The sequence below is a fragment of the Marmota flaviventris genome, chromosome 14, assembly GCF_047511675.1.
Source record: "Marmota flaviventris isolate mMarFla1 chromosome 14, mMarFla1.hap1, whole genome shotgun sequence".
Taxonomy (NCBI): Eukaryota; Metazoa; Chordata; class Mammalia; order Rodentia; family Sciuridae; genus Marmota; species Marmota flaviventris.
The window spans coordinates 85,067,324-85,094,016 of NC_092511.1; the positions used below are offsets into that span (position 1 = coordinate 85,067,324).

At 54.7% G+C, this 26,693-nt stretch overlaps 1 protein-coding gene across 1 annotated transcript; it reads left to right on the top strand.

Moving 5' to 3' along the window:
• The first annotated feature begins 812 nt into the window (after positions 1-812).
• On the top strand, positions 813-25,450 carry Mal (mal, T cell differentiation protein). Its single transcript, XM_027952059.2, has 4 exons — positions 813-1,008; positions 18,868-19,035; positions 20,136-20,261; positions 23,735-25,450. The coding sequence occupies exons 1-4, from the start codon at positions 916-918 to the stop codon at positions 23,807-23,809; spliced, it is 462 nt and encodes a 153-aa protein (XP_027807860.1). The 5' UTR covers positions 813-915; the 3' UTR covers positions 23,810-25,450.
• Positions 25,451-26,693: the final 1,243 nt, after the last annotated feature.

A 26,693-nucleotide genomic window follows, 5' to 3' on the forward strand; every position in this document is an offset into this window, starting at 1 on the left:
GTGTGATGCTTGTTTAAAAATAAAAGCAAATAAGAATTTCAAAATTGTTAAGAAAAAAATGCAAAACAACGAACAAACGATAAAAACATAAAACAACCCGAGGGTCAACAGAGTCAAAGCTCTTGGGGTGGGGTGCGGGGTCGTCCCACCTCCAATCTCTATCAATGCTCCTTCCTGCCGCGGAGATTCACTGTGACCCTGCCCAGCACCGCTGCAGGTGAGAGCAAGCCCTGCCCTCACTCAGACACAGCGGCTGCATCAAGAGGACCAGGGCGGGGCGGGTGCGAGGTTCCCCTTGCTGGGTTCCCACCACGCAAGAAGGGACCCATCCATGGCCAGAGCCATCTCAGCGACTCCCAGGCAGACCCAGCAGGTTGCAGCGGAGGTTAGGACCGGGAACCCTCCCCACGGTGAACCAGGACGGGGAGGTCTTGCACATTAAAGCACCCAGCGGAAAGATGGAGACCCAACTAAAGAGTTAAAGCAATAGTGACCAGAGGGGTCCCTTAGGGGAGGATTAAGAGACCAGGCTATTGGTGGCCATCATTCTTAAAGGACTGCGATCACCTGCAAGGCGCGCAAAGTTCGAAGCGCCTCACGGATCCTGCTCTCGGCAGAGGTGGCAGCCCTGGGGGGAACGTGGGCATCAGGTCCCGGTCCCTGGCTCCGCGAGTCCGCAGAGTGCCCTGGGTGTGTTTCTGGGCTGCGCCTGCGGCGCCCTGACCAGGTCCCCTGGTGGGGCGGGGGCGGGGCAGGCCTGGGGCTCCGCCCTCCGATGCCCCGGACGCCCCAGCTCTTAACCCGCGCGCAGGGGTGCCCGGCCACTGGGCTTCTCCAGCAAGCGAGTGGTCAGCAAGCAGCCGGAGCCGCAGCCGCGCGCGCGTCCAGTCCCGAGGCCGACGCCAGCTCGCCGGCATGGCTCCCGCAGCTGCTTCGGGTGGCAGCTCCCTGCCCAGTGGCTTCTCGGTCTTCGCCACCTTCCCAGACTTACTCTTCGTCTTTGAGTTTGTGAGTGGCGCGCGCGCCCTGCCCCAGGGCCGGGAGGGGACGGGATAGCTTGGAGCGGCCGCTCTTCCGCTGCACTGCGCAGCTATCCGGGCTGGAAGCTGCGCGGGTCCCGGGAGCGTCAAGGTAGCGCGCACAGGGTGAGGGGGCCACCCTCAGAAAGTCCTTCCCACAGCCCAGTCTTTTGTTCCCTTCTAGACCAATGACAGTTCGCACCCCGGGTCAGATGCTGGGAGCAAGCCTGGCGGGGTCTCGTTGCGCTGGGTCTTCAGGGCGGCGCGCCCAGTTTGCTCTGCCTGGCTATGCGGGGAAACTCACCCCGCTCTTTGCCCTGTAGTCGGACCAAGTCCTTGTAAGGATGCCTAGAGTTTTTCAAAGAACAGGGTTTTGTTTAAAAAAAGAAAAAGAAAGAAATCAGCAATAGAAACCTTAGTATTGCCGACCGAAGTTTAGAGATTAAGAGAAACTGAATCCGAATTATTCTCTTCTGGACTCTTAAAAAAGTTTCCGACGAATGAATGTATGTGAGACAAATTTGACCTGGAATTAGGAAAATAGGGGCCAGCGTTTGCTCCGTAGTCATTCTCCCCTGGAGGGCGGGGAGGCAGCAGACGAAGAGCAGTCCCCATGTCTTGGCTGACCTTGAGGGCTGGAGAAGGCTCTGCACCTGCGGCTGGTCCCGCCTTGCGCTGAAGGGACAGAGCAGCCCCTGTGGCTGCAGGAAAGATCTTTTCACTGTGGGTTCCTGGTAAGGTGTCACTGTGTCGCTAGGCTTTAGATCTCCAGCGGCATCAACTCCCTGGGGGCCTCTGGCGCTTTATTTGGGGGGGGGTGTGCTTTATTAATTCTGTGGGTGTGGTTGGCAGGTGGGGAGACCTTTTCCTGTGTGTGCCCACCCGGTGCAGAAGCCAGAGGCTTGGTTAAGGAGGACAGTGTGGGAAGCTGAAAGGTTCAGAGCAGGACCCCAGCTTCTTGTCTGATGGTGGGAAGTGTTCACACAGAAGAGAGGAGGTCGTGTCATCCTTGAAGGACTTGGAAGAGGGGCCATGGGAAACCCAGTTGCTCCGTGGCAGGGCTATCATTCATCCAGATTGACTTCACATCCTGGGCCCAGCCAGAACATGGAAGTAATATTTAAAAGAAATCTTGGACACCATTGAGCCCAGCCCCACTATTTATAGACAGGGACAGCCAGGCCCCAAGTTGGGAGGGGGTTGCTCAAGGTCTGAGGGGTCTTCAGCTGGCTCTGGGGCCACCTGGGGATTTTCCACATTCCAGGTTATCTGGCAAAACCCCCCAACAGCACCAGGCACATGGACTCCGTGCAGGAGTGCCCTTGGGTCTGGCCTAGGCCTGAGAATACCCACAGGGTTTTCCTCCTTCATGAGGTTCCTCTGGGAGCTTCTCTTTCCCATCTCCTGTCTGTGCAAGGTTGGACTTCTGAAAATGAGCAGCTCTTGTCTGGAACCCGGGACTAAGGAGTGAGTCCTTCCTTCAGGGCTTTACAAAGAGGTATTTACAAAGGCAGAGCTTTGCGACCCAAAGAAATCATGTCTCATGGTGAGATGTGATGGGCAGAGAGGCTTGTCAACAAAAAAGATCTTAGTGTCTCTTGAATGTCCTGTGAGTGACTTAGAGTCTTCAAAGCCCTATGGAGCTCAGTGAAGGCAAATGGTTTGCCCTGACTTCCCAGAAGGGACAACCTCCCAGGGCTCCCAGGCCTCCTCTTAGTGGCTCAGCAGGGGGGCAGGAGTGCCCCTGAGGGTAGGAACAGCCCAGCCAGGCAGCAAGATCTAATCTGTAGGGGAGTGGGGAGGAGGGTCCCAGCCAACCCACCACCGCCATCTTTGGTCAAAGTTGTGGGGTGGGGGGGCAAATATGAGAACCTTCTGTTAAACTTACTCCTCTAGCCTGGTTTTATCACCTACCAGTAGTAGAAGTTTCTAGAATGAATAAATTCCCCTGGTTCATACCATTTCCCTCTCAGCTGTCTTAGAAATTGCTTCTCTTCCACTTCTGTGTTCTCCCCCTGTAGCTGTCGCTTCCCCGGAGGCCCTGGACATCTCACTCTACCTCTGAGTATCTTTCTTGCTTTCTGTGTTAGAGGCAGGGTCGCCGCTGCTGGGGGTGGAGAAGAGGTGCACACTAACCCTTCAGGTTTTCCTCTGCATGGATGGTGCACATGGAGCTGTGCATGTTTTGACGTGAGGAAGGAGTAGAGAAGAAAAGGGCCTGAGAGGCACCTGCTGCCCCTGGGAGGGTTTCCTTAAATCGTGGACTATGAAGCAACTCAACAAAAAGACAAAAAAACCCAACTAGAAAATGGGCAAATGACTTGAACAGACACACAAACACACATTATACTCTGCCATGTTAGTCACCAGGGGAATGGGATGGAAGCCATGGGGCATATTGCTTCACACCATTAGGCTGGCTGTTCTGGTTTAAATGGGTCCAGCAGCAAGGCCTTCGATAAAACTTCCAAACAAAAAGAAAGTGGAAAATAACAGGGTTGATTGGGGTATGGAAAAATATTGGAACTCTTGTGCATTGTTTCTGAAAATATAAGAGTTCAGATACCTTGGAAAACAGTTTGGTGGTTCCTCAAAAAATACCCTAGGACCCAGCAATTCCACCCCTACATACCCAACCACAGGATTCAAACCAGGGACTCAAATAAGTACATGTGTTCCTAGCAGCCCTATCCGCAATGACCCACAGGGGCCAACAGTCCAGGTACCCATCAATGGATGAATTGGATAAACAACTTAGGATAGATCCCTACTGTGGAAAATTATCCAGTAATTGAAAGGAATGCATTTCTGATTCATCTTACAGAAGTGATCAACCTTGAAAGCAGCTCTTGTCTGGAACCCTTGAAAACTGTATGCAGAAGCCGGGTGTGGTAGCACACACCCCTAATCCCCAGAGTCTAAGGCAAGTTCAGAGACCGGCTTAGCAATTTAGGGAGGCCCTAAGGGACCCAGTGGGAACCTGTCTCTAAATAAAATATCAAAAAGGGCTGGGGATGTGGCTCAGTGTTTAAGTGCCCCTGAGTTCAATCCCTGGTACAAATAAAGAAAGAAAGAAGAGAAAAAACTGTATACAGAGTGAAAGGGTCACAGATTGTAAGATTCTATTTACATAAAATATCCCAAAGAGGTAAATCTGTAGAGACAGAACACGTCCTGGTGTTTTTTCAGGAACTCAGGGAGGTGGGAATTGGGGAGCAATTAGATAGAGGTAATGGCTACACCACACTAGGAACATGTTGAACACCACTCAACTGGTTGATTTAAGATGACTGGGTTTGGCCGCTTATCATCTCAGCAATCTGGGAGGATGAAGTAGGAGGATCACAAGCTTGAGGCCAACCTGGGCAACTCAGCAAGACCCTGTCTCATAACAAACACAGAAATGGCTGGGGATGCAGCTCAGTGGTAAAGCACCCTGGATTCAGTCCCTCGTACAATAATAATTGTCAAAGCCTAATGCTTTGCCTTGTTTCTTAGTGTTAAGGAAATAAAGCTTATACGATGGTGTCTAAGCCTGCTAGATGGCCCCTTGTTACCTTGTTCTCTCCTTCCTTCTTCCTCAGGGATATCCCTAGGCTGAAGGTGAAGCTTATCAGGCTGCACTATGACAATGAGCCTGGTGTTGTTAATGTCAGCAGCATCCTGCACAAACCCTACAACATGATGTTTTGAGGTTTACACATGTTGATGCTCTTTATGGATTCTTCTCTTGGTGGACATTTTGGCTATTTCTGGTTTGCTACTTTTAGCTGTTGTGTACAACATTGGCAAGATCCTTCTTGTAATTGCTGCAGGAATTTTTCTGGGAATGCAGGGAGGATATAGCTCGCTGGGTCAGAGGGCACACATTTCTGTTTTCCCAGGTGTTACGTATCCACGGTCCCCAAGAGTTATCCCTGTTCACCCACCCCAGCAGGGGACTTAGTAGAAAGCTCAGCGCCTCCACCTGCCCAGGCTCCTTCCAAGACTCTGCCTAATTTTGAATTAATTTATAAAGAACCCTCTCCCCTCCAAAACCATATAAATAAGCTTCAGGCTAGACCTGGACCTTCTCTGACTCTTTCAGGCAGCCTATGAAAGTCCCCATTGTTCTTCATCCTTGTCCCCCTCTGGTAGCGTCAGACTTTGTAATTTTCGCTCACCCGTCGCATGTGAAACGCTTCATTATTTTTTAATTTTGTAGTGCATCGAGCCGATGATGAGTCACGGTTCGGTTTCTCAGGCCTGACATCCCAATAGCCTGGGAGGTGCAGATGTCTGGGGCCAGCAGAGTGAAGCTACAGTCCACTCCCACGGCAGGGGACTGCCCACTGGAGCAGGCAGGGGTGGGGCTTGGCAAGCTCCCCTGGCTCAGCACCCCTATCCCAGAGCTCCTGACTCTGAAGGCTACAAGGTCCTCATAGGAAGTGGGAAGCAGGCCCAGCCCCTCAGCATGCCCCCATCTTTCCAAGCACAGGCAGTGGGGTCATGCATCCCCCTGGATCCCAGGGGTGAGATGTCCAGGCCTTGCTTATGGCCTCCTCCCCTGCAAGAACAAAAGTCCCCACCCACTGAGAACGCTTCTTTTAGGAGCCATGGTGTCTGCTTTCTCTCCTCCTCCCTTCCCAGCCAGGGCCGCCAGGACGCCCAGACCACCACTGCCCGGTAGGAGGCTCCCATGGAATGCTTTCTGTTCCAGCTGTGGCCAAGACCCCAGGAGGCCACTTCTCCCACAAAGTGCTCTGAGAGAAGAGACCTCCACCTTTTCAGGACGTGGGAAGGAAGTCCCTGGGGACACTGCCAAGACCCTTGACCCACCTCCCTCCTCCCCTGTAGGCAGGCTGGCAAAGAAAGAATGGGGAGAACCATTCTTGGATGAGAGTGTGCTAGGAATTCCATCCCGGGTGGGTGTTTCCCTTCCCGGCATGCCCCGGGAGCACACAGAACAGGCGCGGTCAGCGGCCCACGGTGAAAGCCAGCCCGTGTTTGGGGGTGGAGGAGGGATAGGGGAGCCATGGAATTGGTTTGCAGCTTTAATTTCTAAAGTAATTACTAAAACCAGAGCTGTTTTGTGACCCAAAGTGAAGAGGGTCTTATTATTACTTGAGAGTGACCAGACAAGTTTTGGATGCTCCTCTGTCTGAGGAAGAGCCGCCCCACAGAGCCAGGATGGGGTTACGGGGTGATGACAGAGTTCCCTTGGGTGGTCCGCACTCTGGCTTCATTGAACAGGCAGCCTGACCCCTAGGAGACGAGACACCCAATCATGAAACCTAATTTTCAGAACTGGGGGGGAAATTGAGGCTCATAGAAGGAGAACCTTGCCCAGGTCACCTGGTCCCCAGGGTCCCTGGAGCACATCCTACTGTGATGGCAAGTCTGTCCCACCCAGGGATTCTGCTTCCAGCCAGGCACCTAAGAGGGACTTTGTCTTCTAGAAAGGACACTGGGCAGGGCTTGGGTTCCTTCTCTCCCTGCAGGGAGTGAAACTCAGAGCCACAGGAAGCTGAGCAGTACACCACCGCCCTTATCAAAAGCACATTCAGCAGGTTCTGAGTCACTAGGCCCCAGAATCTGCAAGTGATAAGCCCTGCACCCCGCCACACATACTGGCTCAGTGGGAGTGGTCATCAGCCCCCAGGCCACCCCTTAGGCTTTTTTAAAAGGTGTTTTGGGGTTCCCATGGGTCCAGGGCATGGATTCTGTGTCCCAGGAGAAATTTTCCGGTGGCCTCAGCCAGGAGCCTGGCCTGCCGTCCCCAGGGAGTGGGACTGGCCCTACTTGGACAGCACGGGACAGCAGCTGGGATGATCTTTCCTGCTGCATCCGCTGGCTCCCAGCCCGGGGTCTTTGGCCTGTGTCGTGGGCCCCTCGATGGGGCTATTCAGGGAGGGGTACAGTCCCGTGCTGCCTGACTCTCTCCTTCCTATGTCTTTGCTGAAGGAAGGAGAATTATAGACAGAGGTCTCTGGCGCTGGGGGCAGGGTGAGGGGTGACCTTGGCTTTGAGAAGTGACTTTTCTAGTTTTTCAAGAACCCGAGCCCTGCTTTGATCAGGAGTCAGGGACTTTGAGCTGTTCTCTGGAAACTCAGTGTGGCCACCGTGGGATTGCCTGCTTGCTGCCCCACGGCCCAGCGACATTCAACAGGTTGCCTTAATGCTTTTCCCAAGTCACCCCACAGGCCCTGGCTGTGGGGGAACGGAGGCACCCCCTCAGCTGACCACTCTCAGGAGGGAGCGGGAGGACTCAGGATGCTGCTGCCAGGAAGAGAGCGCTCAGGTTTCAGATGGCCCACGACACCAGCCAGGAGACTGCGAGAGCAGTGGTGCCGCCGGTCCACGCCAGTTCTCAGGACCTCAGGAAGGGCTGGGCTTTGCTCTGGGCCCAGAGCACCCTCCCTGAGAGAAGGGGCTGGGACGGGGCCACCTAGGGCCAGCCAGTCTTGAACTAGACAGGAGCTGGGGGCTGATTCTAATGGATTCTGCTCTGCCCAGCAGGAGGGTCTGGGTGCTTTCTACCTTGACAGGAGCCAGTCTGGGGCTTCCTCCTGCCCTCTGAACCATCAGTCCCTGGACATGGCACTTTGGGCCCACAGTCTCCAGGGACAAGCAATGGCGGGAGAGATCCTCCTGCAGGTGTCCCCTGGTGTGGATGGGTGTGAGGATGGTGGTAGCAGTGACCCATGGCCTTGAAGTAGGAAACCTGGGTCATGTGGCTGACCTCCTCGGGTTTTAGGTGGTTCTGAGGAGCAGGGAGAATGGAGTAGGTCTCTGCTGGTGTTGCATCACGGTGGGTCCAAGATGCCTCTACAAGATGGTGGTGAGGCCCGGCTTCCAGAGCACCTGCTGGGCCTCCAGCTGCCCCAGGCTGTCCCAGGGTGGAGACGCACCGCCCAGGGTTCTCTACCATTCTGGGTCTCAGGGTGCCCCCGCTGCCTCCTCATGGATGTCCCTGTGGGACCACACACCCCCCAGCATGGAGTCGTCCTCATGCAGCGAGGTCCTGGGCCTGGGAAGAACATGTAGCAAGTTAAAGGAAAGCTTGTCACCAACCATGACGGGTCCACACACATGGACAGTAGGAGGAGGGAGGTGGGGTGACATGGCCACTCTCAGTTGACCTGAAATTCAGATTCCTGTGAGGGTGTCCAGGACACACTGGGAGAGACACTGATGTCCCCGTGAAGCTGCTGGATTGACTCTGGAAGGTCCCTAGAGGGGCTGTGAGGGGTGGGCACCCCAAGAAAGGGAGGAAGATGACATTCCTGGCCTGTGGGTGTGGGAGGGTGAGGGGTCAAGTCTGCGTCCCGGGACAGGAACCCTGCGCCTGCAGATGAGGGGTGAGGTACTACTCCTTTCCTTCCAAGGCCGGGAGTTGATCGAGGCTCATTGTCCAGGTGGAGGGTGGGGCAGGGAGAAGCCAGCTTCCTGGAGCCACCTCCTCTGGCTGCCCTTCCTGTCCAGACGCCCTGGCGGCTGTCAGCCAGGGAGGACGAGGGGGCTGGTCTCTCTCCTTGATGCCAATATTCTGGGCGATTTCTTGGTAAACTGCCAGTGGGACCCTGGGTGACCAACAGGTGACCCTGGGTGACCCTGGGCTCTGAGGTCAGCTTGTCTGCATGCAGGTAGTGGGTGCCTCAGTTTCCATGCCAATAAAATGGGGCTGTAGTAGCCCCACCTCAAGGACTATGGTGAGGTTCTGGGACAGTTGTGCGTTCTGAGAAACCCTTCCATGGGCGAGTCTGTCATTGTGTGAACATCACAGAGTGACTTGCACAGAGCAAGACCGCTAGGATGACGCGTCCTGCAGCTCATGGCTACAGGTCAGGCACAGTTAGGTTAGGAGTGTGGCAGGAAGGGAGCCACCCCCTGTGGGTCTTAGGACTCCCTCAGTCCAGCCAGAGTGCTCTGGGATCACTGGTCAACCTGCCCACCCACCACCACCTGGCACCCCAGGTGCCCCTGTGTGCCACTCTCAGGGCCAAGTGTGCGAGGCAAGGTGGGGTGAGGTTTGGGGTTGGTGGGGCTGCTGAGGACACTCAGCTTGTTCTTTCCGTCTCCTGTTCCACTCAGATGCCACCTTCTATAGGACCTTCCCGCACTGAGAGGGGACAGCTGGGCTGAGGGCCATCCTGGCCAGCCTGACGGGGCAGCTGAGGAGAAGGCACAGTGGCTGCCCTGTCCTGCCTTCTCTGCATCGGGGACCGGGCGCTTGCTGGGCTGCTCTGTGTGCCTGAATGGTGCGGGATGGGTGGGGCAGTTTTGTGGTTCCCGGTGTCAGACTGATGGCTGCACCTGTCCCCAGGTGTAGGAACCCATTACCACGGGCAGGGATTAGCCTTTCCAAAGTGACTTGTCACGGGTGGCAGTGCAGGGCCTGTCTGGACGGGCATCTTCTCTGGGAGGGGCATGCCCTGGCACAGAAGCCTGCCCTCACCTCCCCCCTTGCCTTCCCCGTCAGGCGCGGTCAGATCCAGGGGCCTGGCAGGAAGGGAACCACCCAGTGGTGGGTCTCAGGACGTCTCTGAAATCCAGCCGCAGAATTCACTCATGTCCACTGCCGTGGGGGCCGGGGGGAGGCTCCTTTGCCAGAGGTGGCCCTGCAGGCCAGCCCCACCGGTTCCCTCCACCCAGCCAACCACCTGGCCAACATTTACAGATCATGAGAGGAGTCCTTGGCCTCAGGGGCAGACAGAGGGGTGCAACCGACATCGGTCACCAATCCCCAAGAGGGAATTCCTGGGACCCTCAGGAAGAGCGCCCGGCCCAGTGGGCAGTGTCCCCCAGGGCTGCGGCACACTGTCCTGTGTGTTTGCTGGCCACATTTCCAGCCGGCTTGGTGACTCCTGTCGATACCTTTGGTTTTTCTTGCACTGAAGCTGCACCTTTCTGGTCTAGTGTTTCCACTGATTTTGTCTTTTCCAGGTGGCTTACCCTGTGTTTTTCACGGAAACTCCCGGGTTTCTGTTTATCTTGTTGGCTGAAGCCGGCGGGTAGAGGTGTGGCAGGCAAAATTTTCCATCCAAATGAGGACCTGGATCCGAGAGGCATTTTGATTCACTTGGGAGCTAGTAAATGTCCTGTAGCTAGTGTGTGGGTGGGTGTGGGGGGTGGCTGTGAAGTCAGCTGTCGCCTGTTCTGTGGTGGCTGGTGCCCGGGGACAGGCTTCCCAGGGGCTGGAGGCTGGGTGGAGCTGCGGGCCTGGACGGGGATCTGCCCAGGACGGTTACCTGTTAATATCAACTGCAGGCCTGAACTTGGCCCCCATTTCTTGGAATTCCAAATCTCTACCCCCCCTCTTTACAAACAGACCCAAATCCCCCAAGTCCTGCTGTCCACTTCAGATTAGATAAAGGGACATTGTCTATGCCTACCTGGGTCATCATGATGGGTCCCCCTGAAAGGAAGGAGCCTTTCTGAACCAAAGGGGTCGGAGGAGGGAGCCCCTGGCACAGGTAAGCTGAGCTAGGTGGCCTCCTGAGCACGCTCAGGGCTCATCCCAGGGGCAGCCCCAGAGGTCAGACCCCCAATAACCTGCCTTTCCAGTGGGCAGAGGGAGAGGGGTTCTCTACACAGAGCTACCTGACCTCCTCCCCAGGTCCCTCCCATGGGATCAGCATCAGGGACAGGGCAGCGGTGCAGATCCCTGGACTCTTCTCCTGTCCCGGGCAGAGCATCTTGCTGGTCCCTCAGGGGCCCTGACACTTTCACCAAAGCCTGAATCTACCCTTGGTGCACCCAGAGCTGCTCCTGTGGGGACCAGCAGCGAGTCTTCAAGAGGAGAGGAAGGAGACAGGTCCGCCCTCCATGTGTGTCATTGAATAAGGCTTATCTCCCTGGGTGTGCCTGTCCCCAGGGCTCACTGTGGTCACTCTGGAGTCTGTCCAGTGCATGACTGAGTGGCAGGGTGAAGGAGGCCTGCCCTGGCTAGTCAGGAGACCTGTGCCTCCACACCTGGGAGGTGGGCTTCCTAAGGACTAGAGAAACCTGTGGTGTCTGCTTCCTGCCCTCTCAGCCTCCCCTCCCAACAGGGAGAGAGGCCCCCAGCCTCCCTCTGGACCTATCATGGGTGGGCAGGCCAAGGGCCTTGGGAAGGCCTCGCTGTTTAGGGGTCTTGTTTTTCCCCTTTCTGTGTTCTTCTGTGACCTGGCGCCCTGCGTTCACCCTGGTCTCAGAGTCTGTCATCCTGTGAGGCCACGTCCCTCCTCCATGGTGGCTCCTCTTTAACCTGCCTCTGCACACAAGAATACATGCACACGTGGGTGCACACATATGCCTGACACCCACAGCTGCACATACCAACTCACACATCAAAATCACACACGCATGCACACTCACAGAAGAAAACCACCCGTCTTCCACAAAACGCGCAGGAGGATTCGTGAGCCATCGCCCTTGGAGCTGGTGAGGCCGCTGGCCTCTCCTAGAGCACACAGTGATGGTGCTGGACAAACCACCCACACATACCTCCTCCTGGGGCTGAAATAACCCTTGACTGCTAAACTAGTTGGGTGAGAGCAGAGTCGGCGACCGGTTGGGGCTGCTGTTCCTGGAGGTCTCAGGAGAGCTCCCTGCCCGGGCATGGAGCGCCAGGACTATCTCTCTTTTCCCTCCCTGGGGACATGATTTTTGCCTATTGGCCCAATGGCAGCATGGCTCAGCATTGGGTGCAGGGTCTGAGTGCTGTGGCCAGTTCCTCTTGCTTCTCACTCTGGTGGCATTTGCCTGCAGGGGGCTCCCAGGGTGGGGTGGAGAGCCAGGAGTGGGGGTCGGCTTTGGTTGAGGTCTTGGCCTGTTCTGCTGGAGAGGAGTCTCTGCTGCAGAGACCTTGACCGGGTCCAGTGAGCCCCGCCCGGGAAGCATCCAGAGAATTCCAGCAAGCCCCTGGCATGGACCTCAGTCACCAAGGCCTGCAGGGAAGCGCTGGGGACGAGGATGAAGAGCCCTTTCAGCCACACAGGCAAAGGAAGCTGCAGATGAATCTCGAGAATGTGCTGGAGAATTCCTTTCCCCTGGTGGGACTGAGGCTCATTGTTAGGAGAAAGGCCTCCCTCTGTCTTCACGCCTGTCCTGTTTCCTTCTGCAGAGGCAGATGAATTTTTCTCAGCTTTCAGTTTCTGGGAGATTGTGTGTTTTGCACTTTTTGATGCTTTTGAGGTAATTATTAAATTTCAGCCCTCAGCAAGTTTGGAAGTGGAGAGTTGTACAGAGATCACAGACCCCTGGGCTTTTCACCTGGCCACAGGTGACACTTTGCTTCGTCTATGACAATGGTTATAAGCACTTAGAACTCTCACTTGTACCTGGTTCTCAACTTTCATGATTATCATTATCACTATATTTTAGATAAGGGAACAGAGAGGTTAAGGAACTTGCCCAGGGTCAACACAGCTGAGATACAAACTTGCTAACTTGGTCTCTGGAGTCCACACCCTTACCCACTCTAGTATACTTCCCATGGGTTAATTCAGAAAGAAAAAGAATCTTCCTGAGGGTCACATAGAGAGAGTTCCCCCAAACACTTATCTCCTTAGGGGATTTTTTTTTTTAAAATCTTTGAAAACATCTTGTAGAGTTTTGTACCTGGTCCCTTATTCTTACAGAACTTCAGCTCTGCCCTGCATCCAACCCCGGACTGAATTAAAGAAGGTGATTTCCATCCCCAAATACCAGGGCAGGGAGGGATCTCCAAGAACCTGCACGGCTCCCCCATTCACAGTGACTCTGTGTCCTGGCAGTTAGAGGACACACAGGGACACGCTAGTCTCATGTTCAAGGCAAGATAGAGATCAAAACAAGGAGAGAGGAAATTTTAGGGTGACATTTTGCACAGAGAGATACACAGAGCTGCAGAGGTGAGCTCAGGCCTCCCTGGAAAGCAGGGCACTCAGGAAGGACCTGTCTCCTCTTCTGTTTGGCTGGAGTTACCAGAACATCACCAGGAGCCTGATGTTATGAAAATGTGTTTCCAGGCTCTGGGCAAAGAGCCGGGTCCTCTGCTCCTGGGCCTGAGCCCTGCTTCTCTCTGCTTGAGTCAGCCCTGGGCATGGAGATGGGCACCATATTTTTTTTAAGGTGTCCCAGCTGATGAGATGCTGAGTCAGGACTGGGGACCACAGAGACTCAGCCCTAGGTCCTGCCCCCAGCTGGAAGTTGGTGGCAGAATCCACCGGGATGTCCACATAGAGAGCTCTACCTGTGACGGCTGCTAGCAGCTGCACTGTCCTGTTAGGAGGGATGGTGAAGGGGTGCAGGTCAGGGGAAACAGGACATGTCTGGACTTTAACGCCGGTGAGCAGACACCGGGCAGTGCCTCTGCTTGAGTGAGTAACGTTTTCAAAACACTTGCCTCTGAGCGTTTGCCCCTGGCAGCTGCAAGTTGCCTGGAGCTTTCTTTACAAAGGGAGATGGCTTGACCCCTCACCTACCCCTTGCTCTTGACAAATATTTGGCCATCGGGTCCTGAGGCCAGGCAGGAATGGCTTGCTCACTGCCCACGAGTGCCTTATCTCCCGGGTGTGGGTGCTGCGCCTGCTCTCTGTTTGCTTTCTGCCCACTTAGTAGGTGGAGAGGGGTGGGCGCCGGCTCCCATAAGTCACGCTGCACCTCAGCTCTCCATGCTCACCCAGGTTTGAGCCCATCTCCTGCCGCCCCGTGTCTCCACCTCGTCCTGGGCTCCCCGGTCATCTGAAGGTCCTGAATTTGCTTCTGTATCCTCTGGGCTTGGCACACACTCCTCCTCGCCCTGGAGAGCTGCTCCGTCACCCTTTGGCCTGCTGATCAGCCCAGTCCACTTCTTTCAAGAATCAATGGAGGGACTGGGGTTGTGGCTCAGTGGTAGAGCACTTGCCTAGCACGTGTGAGGCCCTGAGTTCAGTTCTCAGCACCGCACAGAAATAAATGAATAAAATAAAGGTCTATCAACATCATTAAAAAAATTTTTTTTTTTAAAAAGTCGTGGAGCTGGGCACAAGCCTGTAATCCCAGCCACTCAGGAGGCTGAAGCAGGAGGATCTTGAGTTCAAACCAGCCTCAGGAACTTAGAGAGGCTCTAAGCAACTCAGTGAGACCTTGTCTCAAAGTCAAAAGTAAAAAGGGCGGGGATGTGGCTCAATGGCCTAGTGTCCCTGGGTTCAATCCCCAGCACCAAAAAAAAAAAAAGAGAGTCAGTGGATACCATGCACCAGGTCAGACTGCTTTGCCATCCAGGGCTGGGGTTGTCCACCTTCCTTACACACGTGTCCCTCTGTGCTGTCAGGGATTGGTTCCAAGACACCCCTCCCCACTCAGCTACCCAAATCGGGGGATGCTCAAGTCCCTGTATAAAATAGCATGGTATTTGCATCCTCTGTATACTTTAAATCCTCTCTGCAGGAGTTCTGTTTTCTAATACAATGTAAATGCTGTGTTCCTGGTTGTTATACCATATTATATGGGGAATAGTGACAAGAAAAAATAGCCCCTACCATATTCATTATAGATGAAATTACTTTTCTGAATTTTTTAGGTGGGGTGACATATGGGGATTGAACTGAGGGGTGCTTTACCCATGAGCCACATCCACAGCCCTTTTATTTTTATTTTTAGACAGAGTCTTGCTCAGTTGCTGAGGCTGGTCTGGAACTTGCCATCCTCCTGCCTCAGCCTCCCCAGCTGCTGGGACTCCAGGTGTGCACCACCACCAGCTATTTTTCTTAATAGTTTAGGTGTGTGGCTGGTGGGATCTGCAGATGTGGAACCTGCAGGGGTGGGGAGGGGCAGCTGAACGTGGCTGCTGCTCACGCATCTGTCTCTGATGGGCTGCTGGCCTCCGGGGTGGGCGGTGCCTTATCCCAGTTATTGGGTGGTGCCGGGCACAGTGCCAGACGCTTCACACTCACGTCCACAGTTTCAGCCAGTTCACATCAGCCCACACCGTGGGGAGACTTCTGCCACTTGCCTGGTGGCAGAGAAAGTGGAGGCTGGGCCACTTGCCACAGCCTCCTGCTCCTGCGGAGCCCCTCGAATGTCCAGTGGACCCTGTGGGATGCAGATGCCCCTGGCCGTAGCAGAGGGAGGAGCCTTTGCTCACCACAGCTGTGGCGGCTGCCAATGAGCTCCAGCAGGGGACCCGCACAGAGGGAAGAGCAGCAAAAGGCTCTGCTCAGGGGAAGGGGACTAGTTCAGGGCGAGGCTGGACAGGACGCCTCTCTGTCACAGCAGAGGGATGAAGAAGGGAACGAGGCCTCTCCTGGGCTCTGCCTCGCCTGCTGCCTTCCTCCTGCTACTCCCCTCCGGCTGTTCTGCCCTCACCCCGATGGCCCCTGAGCCTCCACCCTGTGGCAGTGGCTGGCCAGCTGTCCACACCCTGGGCACTTTCTGGCCAGGGCAGTGAAGGGCACAAAGGATCACCTGCAAGACGTTCCCCTGTGATTCCGCTCGTGCAAAAGTTCAGAATAGCGAACTCTGTAGACAGAAGGTAGATTAGTAGCTGCTTAGGGAGACACAGGGCAGCCCAGGCTGCGTGTATCTGTCTGTGTGAAGCCCACTGACCTGGACACCTGTAATGGGTGGGCCCTGACGTATGCAAAACGTGTCTTTTTAAAGCTATCTAAAGAAAGCGACTTTTGCTGGTCGTGGTGGCACATGCCTGTAATCCCAGCAGCTCTGGAGGCTGAGGCAAGAGGATCAATTGTTCAAAGCCAGCCTCAACAAAAGCAAGGTGCTAAGCAACTCCATGAGGCCCTGTCTCCAAATAAAATACAAAATAGGGCTGGGGATGTGGCTCTGTGGTCAAGTGCCCCCAAGTTCAATCCCCAGTATCCCCCTCAAAAAAAAAAGAGAGAGAGAGACTTTCTTTCATACTCCTACTATGAAACCTACTATAGATAAACCATGCAAAGGAAAAAACCAATCTATTAAGGGCCATTTGTTAAATGAGGTAGGGCAGAGTCCTGTGGTCTGCCCAGGGGCTGGGGGCTGGGGCTGAGCCCAATCTGGGCTTTGGTCTATGGGCAGCTGTGGACAGAGGTTCAGACCGTGGACTCCAGGATCCTGCATCCGTGTGCAAGAGAGAGAGAGAGAGAGAGATGGAGCGATAGGGACGGTGCATTCCCCAGGAAGCTGGGACATTGCCTTCATCGGGCTGGGAAGCAGACCCAAGGCAGGTCTGGCTCCATCCCCAAGTTCCTTCTGTGTGGCTGCTGGAAGCTCAGAGCCAGAGCTGGCGACCAGCATGTGTGAGACCTTGGTGAGCACGTGGAGCAGGGTCCCCGCTCTGATCTCCAGTCATTTGTCCTGCCCTTGACTGGCGACCACCATTCCTACCTCAGGCCACACAAGGAAGAATCTGGTTGTAAGAGGTGAATTGAAATGACTCTGCAGACCAGGAGCTGAGTGCCCTTTCTGACTGTGCCGTTTCCAGGTGCCACCTGGGTGCCAAGTGACCTTGAACGTATTTTTTCAGTTGATTCAGCCACAATTACAATATTGCCACCATAAACATAAAAACAAGCCACGATCCAATTCACCTTTGCCTGCCGGTGCTTCAGGGGAAGCCCAGGTACCCAGCTACATGCTGCGCCCTTCTTACGTGAATCAGGAAACCCCCAGAGAGCAACAGTGTTCCTCAACACCAAGTCCACTGGCCACCATGAGCATCTTGGTCCCAAGGGTCCCACAGGCCCATAAAGGAGTGCTCGCCCACCTTGGGTGACCCAAGGTGCTCCTTCGGGGGTTATAGTTCATGAGGCACTTGAGTCTAGCTGGGACCACTCACCAGAACACCGAGGCGCATTAACCCAGGAGGAATAGCCAGTGGTCCTCCTAGGGCCCCCAGGAGTCAGCAGCTACATGCAAGGGGGACTTCCTTCCCACCATCCCCTGGTCGGGGAAAGGGCCATGCCACCACCAACCAGGTACACTTCTGCTCAAGCTGAGGCCCCAAGGAGATGTGCAGGACCCCCCAGAGCATATGGACAAGGAACCTTAGATCCAGCTCCTCAGATGGGCACAAGGTGACCAGACCTAGAGGGGGTCCCAGGCTGATGCCTCTCTCTGCCCACTAGCTGGACATACCTGACCAACTCTCCTTCCTCCCTCTCCTCCTCATCCACATCCTGCACAGCCATTGACCTGCTCATGTCCCTGGGTCAGAGCCTTTGTGGAAGAGGCTGAGTCATCTGGTCGATCTTCAACACAACAATAAGAAATCTGCACACACCCTCTCCCAGGCGGTTGGAGGATTCTCACTTCTTTGTGGGGAGTTCCCCGGATTGAACCCAGAGGCACTCGACCCCTGAGCCCCATCCCAGCCCTGTTTGTATTTTTATTTAGAGACAGGTCTCACTGAGTTGCTTAGCACCTCGCCACTGCTGAGGATGGCTCTGAATTCATCATGATCCTCCTGCCTCAGCCTCCCGAGCCACTGGGATTACTAGCATGTGCCACCATGCCCGGTGGACTTTCATTTTTTAGGGTGTCCAGTGTGTGCCACTGGCCCTGCTGCATGTCATCAGGGAGGGGGATGCCCACATCTGGTTCATTCAGAACAACTTCGTGTTGATGAACCCAGATACTTTATTGCACTAATTTTTCTACCCAATGTGACTGTCCCTGATGATACCCAGCCAAGAGGCTCGGAGGACACTGTGGAGACGGTGGTACCTCTTACCCAAGCAGGTGGGCAGCAGGTCCACGAGATGGGGTCAAGGCATCATGTGGGTTGTCACTGCAGGGGATGGAGGACTGGGAACTCAGCCCGGGTGCTCAGACGGTGCCACACTTCACAGGTCCTTGGAGACCTCCGCCTCCAGAGCCACCTCCTCCCATGTCCTAGTCCAGGCCTCACCTGGAGGGAGTCAGGCGGATCAGGATGGGCTGATGGCCACTGGGGTAAAGAGGATCAAGGAGAGGTAGAGACAGCCCCAGCTCTGGGTCACAGAGGGAGTTAGGGCCCTGCTCTGTCCCCGTGCTCCCTTCTGAAAACAGCTCACTGACCCTGGGGACATCAGCTGGGGTGCCCCCTGGCTAACCCCAGGGTGTGCAGCCTTCATACCTGTCCTTGGCCATCCAAGGAGACAGGACTGACCTGGACCCTCTCCATTCCAACCCCAGCTCCAACAGAGCACTTCCTGAACTTGGAGGTGAAAGGGGTCAAATCTTAAAACAAAACAAAACAACAACAACAAAACCCAGTAACATAGTGCAGCTGATTTGCTTTGCCAAGATCAGAAGAATCGACTGATTGTAAGTATTTCATAAAAGAAAGGACATTTTCATAGCGATGTAAGTGAGGATAGACTCTCAGGACAGCCTTCTCGTGACAGTGCTGAAGGATGTTAAGTTCTTTTTTGAAATGACAAATTATGTCCATGTCCTCTCTACCTCTCCTTGATCCTCTTTACCCCAGTGGCCATCAGCCCAGCCTCATCCACCTGACTGCCTCCCAGGTGAGGCCTAGGCTAGGACATGGTGGGAGTGGCTCCAAATTATGTCCATCAGTTTCCCCCTCTGGGAAATGGGTCCTCATCCACCAGTGTTGTTGTGAGAGTTAACTGAGCTAATATTTGTCAGGTATGTCTGACGATGCCGGGCATGTTAGTGTGATATAAGGCTTACTAATAAAAAAATTAAACTTGTATTTAAAAAAAATAAAGGAAAGCCATATTGAGGGTGATTGAAAAGACTGAGGTTGGAGACCTAGTCCAGGACTTTGGGGGATGAAAGGGTCATTTTTTGGCGAGGAATATGCCCACCCAGTTGTCTTGGCCTCCTTCCTGTGTTTCTACACCCCCAGGACGCCCCTGCGGCTGTGCCCTGGGAGCTGTGTACCCCTCTGGTCTGACCCCACCCCTGCCCCTCTCTGCAGATCTTCGGGGGCCTGGTGTGGATCCTGATCGCGTCCTCCCTGGTGCCCATACCCCTGGTCCAGGGCTGGGTGATGTTTGTGTCTGTGTTCTGCTTTGTGGCCACCACTGCCCTGCTTGTCCTGTACATCATTGGCGCCCACGGCGGGGAGACGTCCTGGGTCACCCTGGTGAGTGCCAGCCGAGGGCTTTGGTGGGAATCGGGAGAGTTGGGCCTTTGCCCTGGGAAACTGGCTCCTCAGACATGGTGGGGCTGCCCTGGAGACGTCTCCTGGCACATTCCAAGGCCGAGCTGGCCCAGCCTCAGCCAGCAGCCAGGGCTCCCGCAGCTAGGAGGCTCGAGGTGGAAGCAGAGGTCGATGTCTGTGCCGCCGATCCTCTTGGGCTGCTCAGCTTCCTCTCCCGTGACCACTGTTCACCCATAACCACGGCCCCACCCCTCCCCATCCACCTGCACCTCTGATACCAGGAGGGCTGCCTTCACCTTGGGGAGCAGGGTCCCTGAGGCTGGCCCCTGCCATTGTTCCCCAGTGGCCAGGCCACGTGTGCTGCAGGGCTCCCCTGCCACTGGCTTCTACGCAGGGCTGACAGAAAGGACCTGGGAACACAAATGGCATGTGGCCTTTCTTCTGTGTAAGGTCCACCGTGAGGCCCTGGAGACCAGCAGCACCCTCATACGGGATACATGCCCACTAGAGAGGGCCCGGGCGCCCACTCTCAAGAGGCCTCCTGCTTGGACTCTTGAAATCTCCGCTAAACTACAACTAAAAACAGCAGCGTTTCAACTCTTTTGCTTTGAAATATGCCAGGAACAGGAAAAAAAAAAAAAAAAACAACCAAATAAATAAACCCAACAAAATGGAAAAAAACAGAACAATGGAAATGGCCTTGTCCTCTCACTGGTCAAGGAGGCCGTGTTTGAGCCAGGTCTGTGACCACTAAGCACATCTCAGGCCCTGAGCCAGCTTCCACCTATTAGACTCCAAGCTGTCCCCACCTCCTGCTGGATCTCACCTCCAGGGCAAGCAGGGACCCTTCATCTCCGTGCTTTCTGGGTCCCCAAGCCGAGGGACTTCAGCTCCCGTGGGCTGCACTGGTCACACCACCTCTGTGAGGAGACAGGCTGGGGACTGGCGGGTGGGAGTCAGAGGAAGCAGCCACGGATTGCAAGGGACCTGAGCCACGCCAGTTGGGGACAAGTGGGGGGAGGCGCTGCGTCCCGGACTCTTTCCCTCCCATCCCTCTGATGCCTGCCCCTTCTGACTCCCAGGACGCAGCCTACCAGTGCGTCGCTGCCCTGTTCTACCTCAGTGCCTCCGTCCTGGAAGCCCTGGCCACCATCTCCATGCAGGACGGCTTCATCTACAAGCACTACCACGAGAACATCGCGGCCGTGGTGAGTCCCGCCTGCCAGCAGGCGCATGCGCACAAGCAGCTCTGGCTGTGCTGCCGCCGAGGTGCAGCGGAGACTGCCCCCACGGAGCTCCGAAAGTGCCCTGAGAAGGGAGTGCTAAGCCCAAGGCACCCCAGTGGCCAGGCCTGGGGTGCAGGCGTCTGAGCGCCAGTGTCTGATCGTGCACCACCTTATTTAATCCTCTCAAAACCCTGTGACCTGGATACTGATGCAGGGCAGAGCGAACCTATGTACTCCGTGGCCAGGTGCTGTGCACCCATGACCTTGGCACCAGTTTGGACACTTGGGCCTCCTGACCCTCGCCCTCCCGAGGGTTGTCCACTGAAGCAGACAGTCAGGGACAGGGACACTAAGGTCAGGAACAGATTTTCTTTTAATGGGATGGGTGGGAAGGGCAGGGAGAAAGGATGTTTCACAGAAGCTTTTTCCAGGGCTGCCCGGGGGTGCGCCTGGGCCCATGAACTCGCTCCTGGCTGAGGTGGATTTCTATCCATGGGTACAGTGCAAAACCAGAAGGGGTTCCAGAGAAAGAGCTCCTCAGATTTCTAGAAGTCAACCCATGTCATGCAGATCCTGGTGCGAAATATGGTAGTAGCCCACAGATAGCTGCTCTGGTGGCCAGACAGGCTCTTCCTCCTTTAGGAAGGGGCAGGGCAGAGGCAGAGAGCAGCCCATGGGGATGGGCAGTGGCCAGCTTTGGGATGGGGTCTGGTGAAAAAGTCCCTCATAGCCTCATCCCTGTGGGCCAGACCCTTTCTCCCGATAAACTGCCAGCTTACAGCCACTTCTCTAATCATGGCCACCTCGGGGTCCCTGACACCCCCTGAAGTGTCCCTCAGTGTGGGGACGTCTCCCCACATGGCCAGTTTCTAAGCAGTAGCACAGCCAGCCAGAAGCCTGGTTGCCCTTCCCTCCCTGAAACGGTGGCCCACCATCTCCACCGTCATCCCTCAGACCACTCTGATTCTTCTCTCTGTCTCGGGGGCACCTCTACCTCTCCCTATCCAATCCCAGAAGCCGCTCTCTCAACAGACATCAGCAAAGCATTTGGCAGTTGCCATAAAATTGTTGCAGACTGTGGTAGCAAAACATAGATGGATTATGGTTGGTGGGTCTGTGCTTGATGGAAAAGTCCAGGTGGGGCGGATAAGTGCCCGGGCAGGTCTCCAGTTGAGAACCACTGGGCTCTAGTGGATTGTGCTGTATTGTGACTTTTCCTTTTCATCGAAAGGCAGCGTACACTCAGAGAAGTGCACAGGCCACAAGTGTACAGCCTGAAATTTCAGAAAGTGAGATTCCCTGTGCAGCTAGCGTCCAGATGGAGAAATAGGACTCAGTAAATAAAGAGCTTCCAGAAATACCTCTCTTGTCCTACCACTACCACTGTGCAACTCTGCCACCTGTCAGCTTCTGATTTCTAGCACCCAATTCAGTTTTGCCTGCCTTTAAACTTCACTCGAGTAGGGTTACACCAGGTCCATTCTTTTATGACCGGCTTCTTTCTCTCAACCTGGTACTTGTGAGATTCATCTTGTGGTCAAGTATAGATGTGTATTGTTTATTTTCACTGCAGTTTAGTATTTAGTATAAATATTTAGTATTTAGTGACATTTCTCCATTCCATGTTTGCTTATGTCCCACATTTTGTTAGTGGAGTGGGATAGTCATGAGCATGCCCAGGTAAAGTCAAGAGTGCTAGAATCAAGATCCAAATGTTCTCAGCAGGCAGATGCACTGAACCAAAATCATTAAGGTAAATGCAAACCAGGTTCCACGCAGTCATGAGATCCACTAAAAACATCCACTGGATCAGGACATGGGGCAGAGGGAGTCATCATTCCTCAGGATTTAACCCCAGACTCCTCTCAGCCATAGCATGCCCCTCAGGTGGTCTTGGGGTGGCCATTGCAGGGCATGTGGGGGCCAGGGGAGGGGTCTCCAAGCCTCTCTCACTTTGAAGGCTTCTGGCCTGTCTTGAGGCTTCTGTGTGGTTCCTGGTTGGGATGTGTCTCAGAACCTGAGCCTCTTTCCCATCTTGTTTGGTGGTGGCAGAACCTCCTTGCCCAACAGGATTGGAGGAAGCTGCCTGCAGAGACCCGGAGATTTCTAGAGAAATCTGGAGGTTTCTTATAATGGCAGGGTATCTGAAGCCAGAACCCATCCCTGCATGTCCCGGCTCTAACTGCCCTCAGCGTGCCATTCTTCACCCCATTTGCAAAACAGTTTCTATTTCCTGTTACAGTGGGGACTTCTGCTGGGCTTGTGCCCAAGGGCCTCTATGGCCTGGGAGTGCCACCCGATGGGCACAGGGGGGTTTCGGGGCTGCTCACTTGGGTGTGACCGCGCCCTTCAGACCCAGGAGTGCCGAGATGAATTCTCTTAGGCTTGTTATTAAGTAACTTGGCTTACTCATCGCCTCTGGCCAGCGGGGGGGAGAGCTTGCCTAAGCGTGGGGGCAGGGTGAGAGCGGGCACCCTGATGGCTGCTGTTTATGGCATTTTTCAAGAGTCACAGAAGCGTGGCCACCCTCAGTGTTGTGCTTGGGCTGGAAACCCTTGGCCTCTGCCCAAGGTCAAAAAAACAGGTGCAGAGATTGAATTTGGGGGCAGGTGAGCCTTAGGAAGGAGGGTGACAGGAGCAGGCAGTGCCCAAGTGACATGCAAGTCACCAGTGACCATTGCCACCACCCCAGGGCCGTTGTTCCCAGTGACAAACTGCCTTTAAACTTCACTCGAGTAGGGTTACACCAGGTCCATTCTGCATCCTCTCACAGCTTTATTATTTTTAATTGATTAATTAAGTCATTTAAATCAGGTATATATGGCAGCAGAATGCATTTTGATTCACTGTAAGCAATTGCCACAGCTTTCTTAGGGAGCCCCTTCTTTTTGACAAAAGCTAGACATCCTCCTTACCTTCCCTGACCAGTACTTCCCATGGACCCTGACCTTCACCCTTGCCTGGGCAATGATGGATCCCAGGATAAGAGTCCAATAGGGGTCAGGATGTCCAGGAGCTTGGAGACCCCAGCGAGGGCCAGCAGGCCCATGTCTCAGATCTCATAGCTCAGCCACCACCATCGCTGGTGGCCGCTATCTTGGGTGCCTGTGAGGGGGAGGGGGGCAGTTTCCACTGAGTCATTGACACCTGCCTGGATGCTTTCCTTGCAGGGGCCCTCAGTGTTCCCATTTCAAGTCAGCTGACCACACCTGGACGTTGGGTGAAGTTGGTGGTTTCATCTTGCATTCTAGGACCCAGGGATCTTGAGTCAGGTCCCCTGGGGCTGTGTGGGGAGAGGATTAGGGATGCACCTGGGCTACCCAGGAAAGGGTGTGTGCCTGAGTGACGGGCAGTGGCAGCCCAAGGGCCATGTGGTGCTCCAGGCAGCGTGGACCCGTGGGCCTCCCTGCCTGCCCCCCACCCCCAACACTAATGGGGCTCTCTCTGGGTTCCAGGTGTTCTCCTATGTCGCCACGCTGCTCTACGTGGTCCACGCCGTGTTCTCTTTAATTAGGTGGAAGTCGTCATAAAGCAGCCAGACTTGAGCTGAAAACCCAGAGGTGTTGGCGGATCAGCCCATCCTTCAGCGTAACTTTCTAGAAGGCAGAGATGCTCTCAACGGGGCAAAAAGAAGAGAAAAAAAAAAAAAAGCAACACTTTCCCACGGGTATCATGTTGACCTTCCCATTGACCTTTCCACCAGGGCAGGGACTGGCTGCTAACCTGCAGTGCTGAGCTGTCCAGGGCCTCTTCCTGTCTTGGGGGGGCCTGTGGGGTGGGACACTGGGAGCGTGACCTCAGAAGACCACAGCATCCCTTGCTGGCCCCTGGGCCGGGTCTTGAGAACAGCAGACGGGAGCTCCCACGGGCTCCGTGGAGACCCATTTCATGGGGTGCTTCTAAGCGTCGTAGGAACTGAAACTCACCCGAAAGACATTTCCAAATGCCACAGCGGAAGATGAGAACCCTCTGAAAGACTTTATAAAGTGCCCATGTGTATAGTCCCTCTGTGGCTGTGCTGGGGGTTTGGTTTTGAATTGCCCTGTGCTGGGAACCCGCTCCTGGCAGCCTTCTGAGGACCTTTGACTTAATTAGGAGGCAGCCTCAGTGACAGTCAGATGACATCATGCACGCTCAGCCACTGCCCTCACCCTCCCAGAATCTACTGCCCGGATGGCATCCCCTCCCGGGAAACTCGCCAAGTGTCAGCCTGGGCCCCAGCCATTCCCCCCAATAGTCTAGTCTGTGCTCAGTTAGAATTCCCTTAAACCGCCCGGCGTGGTGGCACCCACTTGTAGTCCCAGTGGCTTCAGAGGCTGAGGCAGGAGGATCGCCAATACAGCTTCAGCAGCTCAGTGAGGCGCTAAGCAACTCAGTGAGACCCTGGCTCTAAATGAAATACAAGAAAGGGCTGGGGTGTGGCCCAGTGGGTTAGTGCCCCAGGGTTCAATCCCTGGTACCAAAAAAAAAAAAAAAAAGAAAGAAAAAAATTCCTTAAACCCAAAGAAAACTAGGTACAGATGTTTCCTGTCACTTTTTGTAAAGCTGATCCGAACTGTTTTGAGCTGTGTGGTCTGTTCTGTGTTCCCTGGTGACATGGATAATCAACTGGTTTTAGAATGTCGCTGGGGAGAAAGGGGACCCGGCTGCAGAGTGGAAGGAAGCAGAGACAACCGGTGGACACTGGGTTTCTGGTGTTAGCTGTCCAGGCTGTAAGTAGACAAAGGTCCCTAAGTTGGGAATCTGGAAGCCCAGCCCCTGTTCTGAGTCCCCTTGATCCCGTGGCTCAAGAATGAGTGACATTCCAGGGTCACTGGTATCAAAAATCTGGGTCACTGGTATCAAAATCTAGCCACTTGCGACAAGTCCACTGAACATAACCGAAATTTCATAGTAAACCACGAGCAACAGGCTTGGCAGGGCCTGTAGCTAAAAAGCAAAACTAAACTACAAATTACGAAATAATAGGGGTTTGTCATGTGTTTACAAAATTTGTCATTCAGTGTCGATGGAGGGAAGTCTCAAAACTGCCCTCTGCAGGGCGCTTACCCCAGAACTTGGTGCAAGCGAGGCTCCTTTGCATTATGGAAGGGAGGGAGGCAAGAAGGTTGAATTGAATTTCCCAAAGTTAAATTTTTTTAATCATTTAAATAAACTTTCATAGGACCTTTCTCATTTTTGCTAATGATAAAGCCCTTACTAGTCCACGGCTTTGCTGAAGAGTCTGATACAGCTTCCTGTCCCGAGACCATTTAGAAATCTGCAACTCATTTCCCATTTGAGTTGCATCCGATTTTTTTTTAAAAATACTTTTCAGTATAGATGGATCTTTCTTTTTGTGTGTTATCTTACTGTGGTGCTGAGGATCAAAGCCAGTGCCTCACACGGGCCAGGCAAGTGCTCCCCCACGGAGCCGTGACCTCAGCCCCTGAATTGCATCCTACTGGAATTGGGTGTGAATGGGGCAGGTGTGGTTTCCTCAGGCCCCCGAATGCCCTCCCCAGGTCTTGCTGCCCTTCTCCTGCCCCTCTAACCAACTCACCCGGTGCCCCTCAGCTCCTGCAGCAGCTCGCAGCTGTCTGTACCCAGCTGTTTGGTGTCTGCAGGTGCAAGTGTCCGCTGAGTGGCAGTCCTGCCTGCTCAGGGCACCACTCCTCTGAGAACCCATGATGCCTGGGGAGCCAGGGGTGGCGAGGGAGGACATTCAAGGAACCCACTGGGCAAGAGCAAAGGCACCCAGACCCCAGAGACTGAGCTATGGCTGAGCCCCTGACGCTGGCTCCCTTGGCCCCTCCAGGAAGGGGTGGATCTGGTGCCCAGGCCTCTTTGCATGGGGGCCTTGGGCAGCCCCTTCTGGCCTTGGGGCCCTGATTACTCCCAGATCTGTCCTTATGCAGATCGGACCCACTGGCCTCTCAAGAAGTGACGTCAATGAAGTCAGTGCGGTGGCACACACCAGGGACTTGGGACACAGAGACAGAGGATCACATGTTGGAAGCCGCTGCCACTTAGTGAGAGCCTGTCTCAACTTGAAGAATAACAAGGGCTGGCGATGGAGTTCAGGGAGAGCCCTGGGTTCAATCCCCAGGGCTGAAGGGGAGAGAAAAAGGGGGAAGCCACCGTGAGCACCTCTGGTGGACATGCACGTGGCACGGGCACCTGCCTGTGTGGGCAGAGGGACAGCCCCGACCTCGACCAGGGCCTCACAGGCGGGGGTGCGTGGGCCTTGGACTCCGTCTTCTTTTCGAGAGCGGGGCCATGACAGTGCCCCGTCAGGCAGCCCCTGGGCTCTCCTCGGAGAGCCAGAGGCCTGCCCGGCCCAGCACGCACCTTGCCAAGGGGAGGGACCTGAGGCCTCCTAGGCCCCCAGAGCAGAGCTCCCCTTTCCCCGGGCCTGAGAAGGGATGGAGGGAC